The sequence below is a fragment of the Grampus griseus genome (genome assembly GCF_964374135.1).
Source record: "Grampus griseus genome assembly, chromosome: 6".
Classification (NCBI taxonomy): Eukaryota; Metazoa; Chordata; class Mammalia; order Artiodactyla; family Delphinidae; genus Grampus; species Grampus griseus.
In genome coordinates, this window is record NC_139000.1 from 40,404,580 (window position 1) to 40,419,380 (window position 14,801).

At 44.2% G+C, this 14,801-nt stretch overlaps 1 protein-coding gene across 3 annotated transcripts in view; it reads right to left on the reverse strand.

The window, feature by feature from the left end:
- Nucleotides 1–2,948: 2,948 nt before the first annotated feature.
- Nucleotides 2,949–14,801, reverse strand: part of LOC309824445 (transducin-like enhancer protein 4) — a 153,415-nt gene continuing 141,562 nt past the window's right edge. For all 3 annotated transcript variants that reach the window (XM_082657323.1, XM_082657322.1, XM_082657321.1), the window contains 6 exons: nucleotides 10,636–10,885; nucleotides 9,301–9,548; nucleotides 7,373–7,520; nucleotides 6,771–6,921; nucleotides 6,337–6,413; nucleotides 2,949–4,593 (listed from right to left, as the gene is read on the reverse strand). In XM_082657323.1, coding sequence (XP_082513449.1) covers nucleotides 4,486–4,593; nucleotides 6,337–6,413; nucleotides 6,771–6,921; nucleotides 7,373–7,520; nucleotides 9,301–9,548; nucleotides 10,636–10,885 — 982 coding nt within the window. In that variant the 3' untranslated portion in view covers nucleotides 2,949–4,485. The remainder of the gene's footprint in view (nucleotides 4,594–6,336; nucleotides 6,414–6,770; nucleotides 6,922–7,372; nucleotides 7,521–9,300; nucleotides 9,549–10,635; nucleotides 10,886–14,801) is intronic.

Here is a 14,801-nt window from a genome sequence, read left to right on the forward strand (position 1 = left end):
AAAGTCCCCAGAGCCAGTTAATTCATGTGAAACTAAGGGGTGAAGAGCAGCAAGGTATAAGCATCTGGAACGCTCCCTTCCCAATTTCCTTCTCATCTGCCACAGTGGGCACAGAATTTCAACTGCAAGTCCACAGCCTTGGGGTTTAGGCTGACTTGTCTTCCCTGGGAGATAAGAGAGTTTGGGAAAATCATTGTTGTCCTCTGATGCTTTGTGCCCTATAGCGTAAATTCAGTATTCTGGCATCCAGCCTGTCTAGGCCTGCTGTGAGATCAGACAGAACAACTTCTGTGAAAGCACTGTGCTCATGGTTTTCCTCTGGACTAAAGGCAGCCCTGTGGGAATTCTCCTTCCCTGTAGGCCAAATACCTAAGATCCCAGCTGAGGATTTCCTTCCCTGGGGAGAGGTAAACTAGAGCCCAGCTCCGCTGCTAGTTCCTATCTGGGACCAAAAAATTCTGCCACTTGCTGCCAAAAACCCGAACTAAAACTAAAAGAACTAAAATAAAATGTTAACAGCAGCTTGTAACGAAAGTTAAGTTCCTACCACTAGAACAGCATTGGTGTTAAAATGTTCCAACACGAGAGGTTTTCTGACGTGCTTGGGTTGTCAAAAATACAGTATTTCCATTGTCAGTTCTGAATGGAAGCTTGAACTGAAAGGCAAATAAGTGCAATTAGTTAAAAGCAAAAAAAAAAAAAAACAAAAACAAAAAAAACCCACACAAAAAACAAAACAACAAAAAAACCCAAAAAAACAAAAAACAGGGATGGTGGTGAGTCACTGCTTCTGCTGCTGATGCCCCAGTGGGAAACTGAGGGGTGGCAGGACCCAGAGCTCGTTGCTGATGCCACCCTACAGGTTGCCCAGGAGCTGGTAGCTCCAGACATGTATATCCAAGAACGTCGAAAGAATTTCTTTTGGTACCCACATCTCTAGAATTTTGTAACTGCTTACTTAATGCTGGGCAAGGAATTCCAGTACAAATCTCCTTACAACTGCCAAAAATATAAGTTGACAAATCCCTTTAGTTATATGATGCCAGTGCAAGAATGTCCAACTGAGGATACAAAAACTGGCCATATGGCGCAGCTGAGAGCATCACTGACGGTCTAGCTGATCAAAGTCTTGCTCGGGGACTGCACCTCTGTCCAGGAATTGCGACATCAATTTCTCCTGCTCTTGGCTGTAGGGTCCCAGGATTTCGTGGCTACGAGATGGCCTGAAACTGAGTTTCTGGATATGCCATGGCTGCGGAACTCCAACCACTTGCAGGTGTTACAGGGCTGCGGTTCAAGCTTCAACACACACCATTCCAGGGTAAGACTGATCTTCTGCAGCTCACTGGCCAAGAAGCCAGTAAGTAGTGGCCCACAAGTGAGGTGTGTACCTGCAAAAACTTTTAGATGTTAGCATCTATCACTGTACATTTGACCTGCCGGTCTTGGAAGGTCTTCAATCAGGGATTCTTTTTACTTCTTGGTAGTTCTACGTAAGTCAACCTTCCAGTCCTACGCACCATTCTCTTCTTTCATTGGAACTAAGTTTTCCCTGGTTCAGGGTGATTCTGTCTTTGTCGTTCTTCAGACTCTCCAAGACCAGACTGGGAGTAAAAACTATGGCAGACCAAGTTATAATTAAAACGACAACATCAAGACTGCTGTGCACAGCAATCCAGGCCTGAGATTGATATCAGAGACATAAAAATCTAATCTGATAAAACCTCAGCAGTGAGAGGAAGTAGATGCCCATTTATTTTAAAAAGCTAGGTTTATTCACACGTTCACCTCGATTTTTGATCCAGTACAACGGCCAGTGTTTTGGATCTCTCTAAGGAGAAAACTGAAGGGCATCACAGACTTGACCCACCAGGCACCAAACAAAAGTTCTAACTCCCTGAGGTAGGCGCTTTCTTCTTCTACAAGTGTCAACACAGTAGGCAAGTGTCAGACTCCTTGTGTCAAGATGATTTTTCTTTTACTCCAATTCTCTATTACTTTATAAGAAATGTTAATAAGGATAAACAGAAATTAATTAAGCTAATGCTTCAAAAACGTTATTCATCTGATGTAGCAGCACTCATGGCACTCACATGTGAAGTGCTGCTTCCATGATGAACACTGCTGAACTCTTAGCACCTAAAGACTCGCTACCTCTCACAGCTGATCACTGAGACACTCCAGACCACCGTGGGGGCTCCCAACGCCCAGCCTTCTTTCTACCCAGTGGATGCATAAAATGTCAGGTTTTTGAGTCCCAGAAGTTTAGAATTCTTTAAGGACCTTCTTATGCTGAAGCTTCACAAAGCCAAGCAGGAGCAGCCCGAGGGACCTCAGGCGTTCAAAGCCTTCAGTGTATCACGTTGGAAACGGTTCCCAAACCCCCAAGGCTGGAAATGGTATGCATCGGCTAACTCTAAAGCAGCCTTGGTCCCACAGAGCTTTCTGGGATCTTGGAAATGTTCTATAAATTGACGTAGTCCAACATGCTAGCCACTAGTTGTATGTGGCAAACTGGACATTTGAGATGTAGTTAGTATGACTGATAAGCTGCATTTTAAATTTTAATCAAGTTAAAATCAAACAGCCACAAATGGCCAGTGGTAACTATATTGAACAGCACAGCTCTAAAGCATCACGGCTTTCGGTAACATGACAACTTTTTGACAAACTAAAGAGGCACGCAATAAATACTTGCCGTCATCGATAACCTCCATCCACCCTCCCTTCTAGCTCTTCTCAAGTAGGAACAAACACAGAACCAAAACAGCAACAATCAGAAAGCCCACATGACTTTTTACAGCAATCTCCCTTGAATAAAACTAGTAATCTTTAATATATACGAGTGGCACAGTCAAAGATGAAAATAAACTAAAGCCAGCAAAACAAAGAATTAGAAATAAGCATACTAGAAGTTATTTATGTTTAATGCTTAAAAGTCTGAATGCACAAACAATCTACCATTATAGAAGTACTGGTGGTCAATACAATGCATTAGAACTATGTACAATGCACAGTTTAGTATCAAAATCTTTCTACACTGTAGAGTTTTACGAAACTGTTAAAGACATCAAACACTAAGCACTTAAGACACCATTTTTTTTTCCTGCTACCACATTAGGAACGTCAATGGACAATCCATTTCAACTTGCAGCATCCATCCATTTCTAGTATGAAATTAAGTAATTTTCTACTTATACAATAAAGTTTATCTACACAGTTCTCTTGATTTTGATCCATAGCAGCAAAGGCACTGTACATCAGCAGATCCACAGACTTAAAGGATTTTTAAAGCATTCAAACAAAAAATAATAATAAAAAAAAAAGGAGTCACATATCATAGTTTAACAGCAACAACAACAACATAAAAGTTAACAACAATGTTTCTGGCACAATGGCACAGCCTGTGTCCATTTCAGGGACATCCAGCTAAGACATGGAAAGAACCGGAGGTAAAGAAAGCAAGTTCTCATCCCAGGTGAGAGTCCATTCTTTCTGATTTTCAGAGGGAGGTCCTTGCAAATCCTCCTCTGCTCCTTGTCTTGTAAAAGACTTGACTTGCACAGTGGGAGGAATCCTCCCCTGAATCTGTGCAGTTCCCAAAGAACACGTCAAAAAATAACCCATCATTTCTCGTGTTGACAAAACTGCCCAAAGGTATACATCTCCCTCTGCAAAGAAATGTGGCAAAAATACCCAGAAGGGATTAAGTTCTCACTTTGAGGCCAAATTTAATTTGTTCATCTGTCTATAATACAATTAAAAAAAGGGAATTAAAAACATATTACAAAGACACTTGTCAACAAGTCAAAAAAAGAAAAAAAGAAAAAGTCCAATTACTTTTATCGAATATAATCTAAAGCTATAGATATATTGGTTAAAGTTGTCCAAATAGACTCAAATGAATATGACATGGTCTGTCACCTTCTAATTATTCAAATTTCCAAACATCTTTAAAATAAGTAAAAAACAAAAACATCTAACAACACAGCAACATATTGCTTCCATATGTAATTATACATTTCACATCTCTATACAGTCATTAGTCTACATTTAGTGACATTTTTAATGTTATTTTAGACCTTCCTTTCCCCTCCTTTGCCAAAAAAAGGGGGGGAGGGGTATCAAATACAACGCATCTTCATTATCAATGCAGGAGCAGACAGCTTTATTTAGTCAGTCATTGTTAGAAAGCCTTCTTTAAACAAAATAAATATATTACAGATATAATACATAATTAAAGATTCCTTTCACTGTTAAGTAGGGTTTATCCATGTTCTTCCGAGTAGATAGCTGAAGATTTGGTATCACAGGTTCTTAACGAGTATTCACAATTCAACAGCAGGAAGGAAGTGGGGGAAGGCGGGGACTGAGCTCCACGACTGCAATGAGTACTGGAAATCCTTGGTTTCGGATGCGGGGGAACAGAAGGATGACAGAACAAAGTGCTACAAGGAGGAGTCCAGTTCGCATGAAGATTTGTCCTTAATAAATAACTTCATAAACCGTGGCCTTCTTATCCCCAGAGCCAGTGACAATGTATTTGTCATCCACAGAAATGTCACAGCTGAGCACCGATGAGGATTCTTTGGACTGGGAAGAGACACACGAACACGTTAAAGACTGAAAGAAAACCCATGAACACTGAGAGGCAGGCCTGGAGGATCTGGAGCAAAAAGAAGCATAACATGTTCCCTCGACCAAAACAGGAGCCCAAGCGAGGAAAGGCAGTCCTGGACGCTGATGAAGGAAGGCTCTACTTCAAATCCTAGTCTCCAGCTAAGAGCACAGGGTTCTCAGCGTGAAAACCCTCACCTTCACTCGGATGGCTTGGATGTAGATGGAGCTGCAGAATGCTAGACACGTCACTTAACCTGTCTCGGCCCTCACCTTCCGTAAAAGAGGTAATTAGGTAAAGACGGCTTACCTGTCTGCCACGACAGAAGGTGGCCTCGGAGTCCAGGTGAGGTAATAGTGGGGAACCATATTGAAAATACTATAGTTTTTGAGATAGGGAATGTAAAAATATTTCAACATAAAACCTCGTCGTCCCCTATGTAAAAATAGAATATAAATGTGCAAGTAGGGAGGAGTTCAATAGTTAGTAAGAAAAATGTTACCACTCTTATTAGAGCTCCAAATACCATGTTCAACTACACCCACTGCAAAGCAGTCACGGTTAACTTTAAACTAAACTGTGCTAAACAAACAAACAAACAAACAAAGCCCACAGGATTTTAACTGGGACTTTGAACGTTTGACACGCAGATGCTAACCTACTACCAGTGTTTCTCAAACTTTTGGAACGCAACCTGTAATAAATACATTTTACTTCACAACCCAGAGACCCGAGACATAATTTTACTTCATAACCCAGAGAAACGAGATATAATACTTATACTCACTACAAAAAATATACTCTTAACATTTTTAATTTCATTTTTTAAAGAAGTGCTGGTTGGGACCATCTAAAAGGTTGTGATCGACAATACAAAAACCACTGTATTACATTATAAACTTCACGACAGTGAGAATCTGCTATTTTTGTCCTATGATCTTGCACAGTACTTTCACTCAATATATGCAGTTTTAGATTCAAATGAATTAATCTCCTCTACGACTTAGTACCACATGGTCAAGAAAACTGCAACGCTGTTATGTTATTCCTAAAAACAGACCACCACCTAGAAAATAACATCCTAAATACAGAAGGTTAAAAAGGAAATCTTCTTTAACTTGCCTATGAAATTCTCACCTACTAGCAGGAGAGAAGAGAGAGATCTGTATGTGAGTGTGTATCATGCCTAGAATCTGGTTCTCCTGCAAATAATTCCACAAACTACACAAAGTACCACTGAGTTAATAAGAATAAAAGTTCATAAAATTAATCAAGATTTATTACACTTTTCCACAGCACTCTTTTGGGGGCGGGAAATCAGGAATAACAACACGAATGAATATTCAAGCAAAATGCTCAAATTTTAAACAAAAATTTTAAAAGCCATAATTAAAATTAAATAAATAAATAAATTTCACAGAAGACATGAAACTGCTACTCTAACATGTAAAAAGGGATGGGGTGTGAAGAGCTAGTTAGGGCCACGGGCACGGCACCTTGGCTCTGAGCTCAGAGAGAACTGGACACAACTCCTGTCTGCACAGCTTGCAGCTGTGACCCTAGTCTCCCCCTCAGGCACAGTTTTCCCCTCTGTGCGATGGGAGTGACACTAGCTCCTACCTCCTAGGACACGTCCGTGCGTTATTAACCTGCGAGAAGGCACAGAGAACCATGCAGTGAGCGCACAGTGGGTGAAGGCTACACAAGTGAAGTGTTACCTGGAATATACTGGCCCCGTAAGGTGTTCTCCAGGCATTCAGAAGGTTGTCCTTTCCCGTGCTTACAAACCACTTGCCTATAGGAACAGGGTTTCAAAAAAGGTAGTGTTTATTCCTTTGTCAGAGTCCCGAGACTTGTGTTACAGAGCGTCAAATGATACACAGAAAACTCACCTAATCTGATCTGCAACAAATAAGAGTTTCTTTTCGTTGGAAAAATAAAGCCCACTCTCCTAGATTTAATGAGTCATTTATACTCAGGACAAGGATAAAGTGGATAAACTGCAGAAAATTACATGGTATTTGGGAAGTAGGCATGCGTGAGGAAGTAATATAATTCTGAAGAGGGACACGTCAATGAACTAAAGACCGGACTTGAAATGAATCAGGAGGAAGGAGGAATGACAGGCAGTGGACGCCAGGGGCCTGCTTACCACAATGGGCGAACTTGAGTGACAGGACGCAGCTCTCATGGAGATGGAGCTGGTACTTGTCGGGCTTGGTGACGTGCAGCACCTCCACGTTGCTGTTCTCCATCCCCACCGCCAGCCACTCTCCAGTTGGGCAGTAGCCCAGAGAAAAGATCTAGAATTAAAACAGGTGACGGTGATGGTGGCTATAGAGGACACACTTCCTTTAAAGGGGAGGCACTGCTTCCTCTGGGGATACTACTTAAATAATGAAGGAAATCAAGATAATGTGAATTGTACAGGAAGAAATCAAAGCCAAAGGTGTGATCCCAAGTAATGAGTCAGATCTCCACAATCTAACTTACTAATCAATTGTGTGAAATTCAAAGATCTATAGAGTAATGGTCATTGAAATAAAAACCTGCTAAAAGCCTGTAATAAATGAAATTTTTTTCTGTCCTTCAATAAAATATATACTGTTGTATTTTGACAGAAAACAACAAAATTTTTAGTTATCTAATTCAGAGTAAAAGTGACTCTGTCATGTGGTCAATGAATTGCCGCTGAAGTCTCTCATATATTTCACAAAACCAGGTCTCTAAAATGTCACGTGCACGAGTGCACACCTGGGAGGTGAAGTCGTGCTGCTGCAGCTGCCGCCCTTCGCGCAGGTCCCAGGACCGGACCGTGTTGTCCAAGCCGCCCGTCCAGAGCTTGGTGCCGTCGTTAGAAATGTCAATACAGCTGGCCCCGTCTGTGTGGCCCTGGAATTGCCTGAAGATGCCAACGTGGAGAAAAGTCCTTCAACAGTTAATTTTTAGGTGAACTCAGTTTAGAATTCCTCAGCCATCAATTTCATTACAGGCCCTATGCGTAGATTTCCTTTTGGTTTTTATTATATTTTCTATTATTCAAAGTAATAACAAAGCATATACGTAGAGAGATTAAAGTTTAATTGAGATGCTGAATCTCCTGCACGTTTTGTTTATTTCTGAACACTTACGAAGTCCTCTTCAAATTACTCTTATGCTAAAAACAACTGAAACAACTGATGGAAGGAATTCTCCACCTGAATCAAAAGAAAACACAGCCACGTGAAAATGAACTAATCCAAGATACAACCTGAGACCTATTCTGTCGGTGTGATGTGAAAGAAGGCGAGAATTTCAGAGGGTGCAAGGAGTCGTTTCCCTGCTAAAAGCTCTGGGGATGGGCACAGTGAGCAGCAGAACAAATCCTGCCAGCGAGCAACAACGCAACTGTAGGAGGCCGTGCAGGATGAGAGGCCGTGCTCTCAAGGAAGGAGCGTGGAAAGCACCTCAGCGTGACTCAGCTGCCCCAGGAGCAGGTAAAATGTACGAAAAACAGGGGGGCTGGGGCCTCGAAGCCGTTCCTCATAAGAGCCTTACTCAAAAGGGGAAAAAGTGATTAACTGTTTTGTTTTTAGAATCATTTATAGAGCTCCGTCCTGCAAAATACATTACAGACAGGCAGCAGGGGCCTCTTCTCCTCCCTCCTTCCCCTGGACCTGTAGCTGGGCTCCACTACACCATCTGCACACCCGTTAGCGGATCACACCTCTGGCTTCCTGCTCTCTCAGGTGCTGACATCTGGAGACACACGTGTTTCAGGGCTTTTCCTATCAGTGCCGATCCTACACAACCTCATTTCTAAACAAACAGTTATGTCTATCCATCCTGTAAGGTGGGCAACAGATTATCTAGATCATTTCAGGGTGAGGCACACCCAACACAATGCCTGGGCCCAGGGTAAGAGCTCAATGATCATTTGTCGAAGGAAAGAACGTGTCAGATACACACAGCACCAAGGACTGCGCCATGCACTGTGAACCTTCTCAGTGAGTGCCTACTGACAACGATGGTTTGTTAGCACAGGTGGCAAACTACATAAGTCTAACGAGCTCATGAGGTCACGGGCACCTTATGTGCATTAATTATGTAAAACTGACCTCCTGGGACTTCCCTCGTAGTGCAATGGTTAAGAATCCGCCTGCCAATGCAGGGGACACGGGTTCGAGCCCTGGTCCGGGAAGATCTCACATGCCGCAGTGCCACAAAGCCCGTGTGCCACAACTACTGAGCTTGCGCTCTAGAGCCCATGAGCCACAACTACTGAGCCTGTGTGCCACAACTACTGAAGCCTGCATGCCTAGAGCCCGTGCTCCGCAACAAGAGAAGTCACCGCAATGAGAAGCCCGAGCACTGCAACAAAGACCCAACACGGCCAAAGATAAATAAATACATAAATAAATTTATAAAAAAGAAAAATAAATAAAAGCGACCTCCTATTTTAAAACCTGAATTGGTGATGCTTAGTATAATTAAAAAAAAAAAAAAAAGGAAGAAAACAACCCCTCATCCGATAAAGTTCAAATGGTGCAGAAAACAAGATTTTACAGCATCTTAAAACGGCCCTATTCTTAACAATTTTTAGTAAGACAGTTATGTTTCATCTTTTTAAAAAGACACACACACAGCTCTCTGGCACAGCACAGGTAAATCCAGTGCCCTGGTCAGGGACCCTGCTGACCCACCTCACCAGCGTCTGGTTGTGCAGGTCCCACACGGCGATGTTGCCATCGCTGCAGCATGAGAAGCAGACCTTGGAGTCGGGGCTGATGGCCAAGGCGTAGCAGGCGGGGGCCGAGGACGTCAGCTCTGCCTTGATGCGCGGGGTGGGAGCCGCCAGGTCCCAAATGGACAGGGTACTGGCTTCCCCTCCCACAATTAGGGTGCGACCATCAGGGAGCAATCGGCAGGAACGGATGTAGTTATCCCTGTTCTGTAGAGACAAAACCCATCAAGAGGTTATTCATGAGGAAAGGAAAACAGCATTAACATGAGAGCAAAAATCCATAAAAGTATTGTGTTCCCTCCTGGTTTCAATGAGCTATTTTCACTTATGACAATGATAAAGTGGATTAATGCTAGTAAATTACATGAAATTAAGGAAGTACTTAAACTTGATCTACAAAATTCAGTACTGAGATATTTAATCTTAATTAGCATGAAAATGCAAAGATCTAGACCCACTCTCGGCACCAGCAAATCAACCAGCCGCCTGAGTCATTCGCACATGCAGACGCAGCAGCGCTCACAACCCCGGAGGAGCCACACCGGGAACTGGGTACACACGGCCTGGCTGCTGAAAGGCCCTCTTTCTGCTGCCAAACAAGTGCCAGGGAGTTAGAGACCTTGTGGTCCCTTCCGTTCGCCTGGCCCTGCGTTACCTGGCCAAGGGACAGCATGGGCTCGATTAAGCAGCACCAACTGGAGGCAAGGCTTGACCAAGGCGTGTTACGTGACAGAAAACACCACGTCCTCCCAGCTCGTGAGGTTATGGGAATCTTGTGCAGTGACCTTAAACTGACCTAGCACAGTGCTGCCGCGAAACATGCTACTGCTGGTCCGAGGATGAAAATCAAACTGAAATTTCCTAAATAACCCAAGGACGAATACCCATGAGACAGCTAACGGGGGAGCTAGTGTTTGCCACGTGAAGTATTAAGTTACTCTTGTCTCACAGTGTGACAGATTCTGATACTTGGGTGCACTCTCACAGAAACCACCGTGGGCTCGTAGTTTTCTTAAACTCCTTTATCAGATAGGAAAGCAAGTGGTCTGCCTGTTCCCATGCACTGGGCAGGGTGAATGAAAACTGCACTGGAGCAAGTGCCACACGTGAAGAACTGGATAAATCTACCTTAAGTAACTGAAAGAAGACACACCTTCTCGTCAGCGCTCCAAGTCAAACAGCACAAACCACTGAAGACAACTACCCGCTTGGGATCAATTCTGTGTGTTGCTGATACATCCAGGTCCTATTTTCTGCATGAGGGCTTAAACCACGTTCACCCATGTTCACTCACCAGACAGTCGAGCTGAGAGACGGGGCTCTTGTTGCCGGGGTGGCTGATGTCCCAGACCTTGACGCAGCCCTTGCCGCCCGTGTACACGTGTCGCGTGGGGTTGCTGATGGTCACCGCACACACCACCTCCCCGTGGTTCAGGGTGTTGATCTGGCGAGCGTGGCGGGGGATGCCAGGGCCAATGAGGGCGTCCGGGGGGAAGGGGACAGGCTGCATCTGACCGTCCGCAGTAACGTGGAAGGAGTATGCTCTAAGGCAGTGGCGAGGAGAAAAGATAGGAAAGGGAGAATGCAAAAAATGTTACTTAACTGATCACTGTAATGAGACGAGAAATAAAACATTTTCAGTGCTACGTATGATCTGCAAACAAATCAAATTTACTGAATATGGTGGAAAGAACATAACTTTCAGAGCCACAGAGCTAAATCTATGATCAAATACCGCATCAACTCTGCTAGCTGCTGTGTGACATCAGTAGTTACATAACCTCTCTGAACCTTACTTGATTCTGATCTTTAAAATGGAGTGAAGGCTACCTACGCTTCTTAGAGAATTTAATAAGATCACCAATGCCCAGCATAGTAACTACTTCTCCAGGGCACTCTACAAACTTGCATTGCCTTCTACTTCAGGTGATTCAGAAGCCTGTGGTAAGATTTTAACCTATAGATCACTTCACTCCAATCAAGTGACTTACTAATGAAAATCTGTAAGCTAAAATTATGAAGTTTTAAGGTGTTAAGAGGATCTAGGCCTAGATACTGAAATGGCACATGACCCACCAAAAAAGGAAAAAAAAAATTGGATTAAGTCCCATCAGACTTGACAATAACAAATCCTAGTAATCCCATTCCCAATAGAGTCAGAACCTAAAAAAAGCATCCTGTGTGACTGCCCCAGAGGCCCACCTGTGAGTTCCTATCAGCAGCTCCAACTCCAGGCCATTTCCAGGGAAAACCCTCCAGTTGTGAAAGCATTTGGCTCTAAAATGCAAGTTAAGTTAAAGCATCTGCCTCAACAGACACCTCTATTCTTAAGGCACTGAAGTCAGGGAACAGTCAGCAAGTGAGGCTGTTGGGATGCATGTTGGGCTTCAGGAGGCAGGAGATGTCGGCGGTAGGCAGGAGGGAGCAGGGCCTGTCTTGGGGAACCATCACGGGCAGTAGCCCACTTTGGAGATGATGTCATTGTCTTTGGCACTGAGCTTCAGAATGTGCTCTGTTTATGGGAAGAAGTTTATGAAAGACATACCAAGGGAAAACATTTGTGGGTAGACAAAGGACAGGAGCTTGGACCTATCGGGGAAGTTTTAGAACCAAAACAGTTTACAGTTCCTTAATGCAAAAATCTACAGGCTAGCCACATGCATCAAAATTCAGCCCGCTATTGAGGGGACATCATCAACAAAGTCCCAAGTGTCCCCAGAAAGGACGCGGCTGTGGCAGATTTGGGGACCAGAGGGCAGAGGGCTTTCTCTCTCTCTGTAAATTACGCAGAGAAGTGGGTTAGAACTGGGCTGTAGAAGAGAAGGAGTATGTTGGACTGCTGAGGGGGAAGTGGTGGGAAGCTGGGAAGACAAGAGACATATTCCCGTGGTCGAAGCAACAGACTTGGAGAAATGTTGGATGCGTGGCCTGGGAGAGAGAGATGCTGAGCAGGGCTCTCAGGCTCGGACCCCAGGTGGCTAGGTAGGCCACAATACATTAGTGAAGGTGACAGGGAAGCATAACCGAAGGGGACACACGTGGGGAGGTAAATGGTACCGTTTTCTCCAACCTGAGGGCAGGTGAGAACCCAAACATCTCAACCAGAAGTTGAGCACTGTGATTCAGAAGAGAGTTCACGTCAGAAAGATCGATGTGTGCTCATCCACAAAGAAGTGATAGTTGAAGCTAAAGGAGAAGAAAAGAATAATCCTGGGGCAGATTATATAATGAGTAGACTAGATGCAAAATTTAAGAAAATGCTTACAACATGTAGGGGACCTCCAGCAAGAGCAGTCAGATAATCAGGAGAGACAAGAACATGGAAAGGGGGAGTAGATGGTCAATCACATATTTCTTGGGTTATCCCAGTGCGAGAAGCACTTGGGGATGCAACAGAAAGGACTGGGGATACAACAGAGAGGAAAAAACCCACCTACTCCTTATTCTCCAAAAGTTACTTTCTGGGGGCTGGGGGTAGGTGGCAGGTGGGCTGAGGGGCTGATTCATTAGTGAGATACTAACATATATAAAGATTAATATGTCAGATGGTCAATGCTATGAACAATGGACAGGCCATGTACTCTGGGAATTGGACAAAGTGAGATAACAGGGAAATTCACGGCAATGGGGCTGCAATATAAAGAACAGGTATTCATTTCCTCGGCCAAGAAAGGAAGATGGTATGAGAAGGAGTATGGTACACTGAAGGCCAGAGGGAGGTAGGATGCTTACGCTATTCACTTAGTCAGAAAATATTTATTAAATACCCAATATGAATCAGGTACTATCAGATGCTGGGGAATCAGAGGTGAATAAGATATTCAAAGTCCCTATCCTCCAGAGCCTACATCCCAGAAGGGAAAAGAGCTAATATATAAGCTGATAAATCAGTAACCTCCGACGGCAGTAAATGTGCGCTCTCTCTCTCTCTCTCTCACACACACACACACCCACACACCCACCCCCACACACACACAGAGTTTCAGATAAAAGAGACGGGAAGGCGCGCAGCAAGGTCTGAGGCGGTGTGCAAGCTGAGAGCTGAGGCAGGACCTAGTCTTGCACGCATAGAGAAGGGAGGGGGCGGTCAATGCAAGTCTTAGAAGCAGCAGCAAGGGAGAAAGCCAGGGGCACTCAGGGGAGAGTGACAGGCTGGAGAGGGGTGCAGGGGCCATGTGAAAAAGGGCCTCGTAGGCTGTGAGGCAGAGTCCGGCCTGTTATTCCGAGTGGAGTGGGAAGTCACTGGAGACTTGTGTGTGGGGGCAGTGAGCGCCATGATTCAGTTCATGTTTTCAAAAGACTGTTCTGGTTATTGGGGGAAGCATGGATTGTAGGTGGCAGAATGGAAGAGGGAAAACTAGTCAGGGGGCTAGTGCAGCAAGCTAAGGGGAAGCTAGTAGCCAGGGCTTGAGAGGCGGTTAGAAAGCTGGGAACGGATCTGCAATTCCAGATTTCTCTGCGTAGAGGCAGAGAAGGCTGTACTGGATGGCACGCGTGGATCCTGGAGGTGACAGTGAGGGCTGATGACAAGGTCTTCTTTGGGGTCTGTAAGTAGGTAACTGAAGTCGAGACGGGCAGAGGTTCACTAGAGGTGATGTGGCCCAAGCCCTGAGACGATGTTACTGGGGGCCTGACCTTGTGAACAGCAGTGACACCCAGGATGATGGCAGGCTCTGAGTGGACCAAGTGTCAAGTTTTTAATTAATTGGGAAATCTCCCAGCAAGGCTGAGGAGGGGGTAGAGACCCACGGCACAGGCCTGAAAGGGGTTGGGTTTTCACAAGAAGGTAGAAGGAGTTCAGTTCCGGAAGAGACTGGAAAGAAACAGGAGGTGGGGGTGGGAATCAACCACAGCCTTTATCAGCCCTGCCACTGGCTTCGACTGCTGATGTGAAGTGAATGAAAGGGCACCCTTTGGAGGGCTGCAGGTGAAGGGGTCCCCTCGGGAGAGAGCCAGGCATCCGTTCAGGCAAGGAGGGGAAGGCAGTAATGCTTGTAGAGAAAGGCTGAGATTCTGAGGGATGACAATGGAGACAAAGGCTAACTGATTTAGCAATTAAGAGGTCATGACGACTAAATCTTAAAGAAAGAAAAAGGAAGATTATTCCAAGTTTAGAGATGGTGTTATACATTCTTAATGATAATCTCCTTGAAAAGACATCCCTTCTCTCCCCTCTAGAATAACTAAATGGTTTTTAAAGAGTCTTGAGAATTTAAAATAGTTAAGAAATCAGGCACACCATTTCTCTTGAGGTTTTCAATATGACATTATTCAACTCAACCACAACCACTCTGTGAGCACCTACTATGTTCCTGGAACTCCCTTATTAAGAATTTCAAGAGTCTAATTGCATTAAGGATATAATGTAGCCCCGTGTTTACTATTTATATAAGACACTCAAAACTGGAAGAAAGAAAGCTCTAGTACATACTTATCATCAGATTTCAACAAACTCTTTGA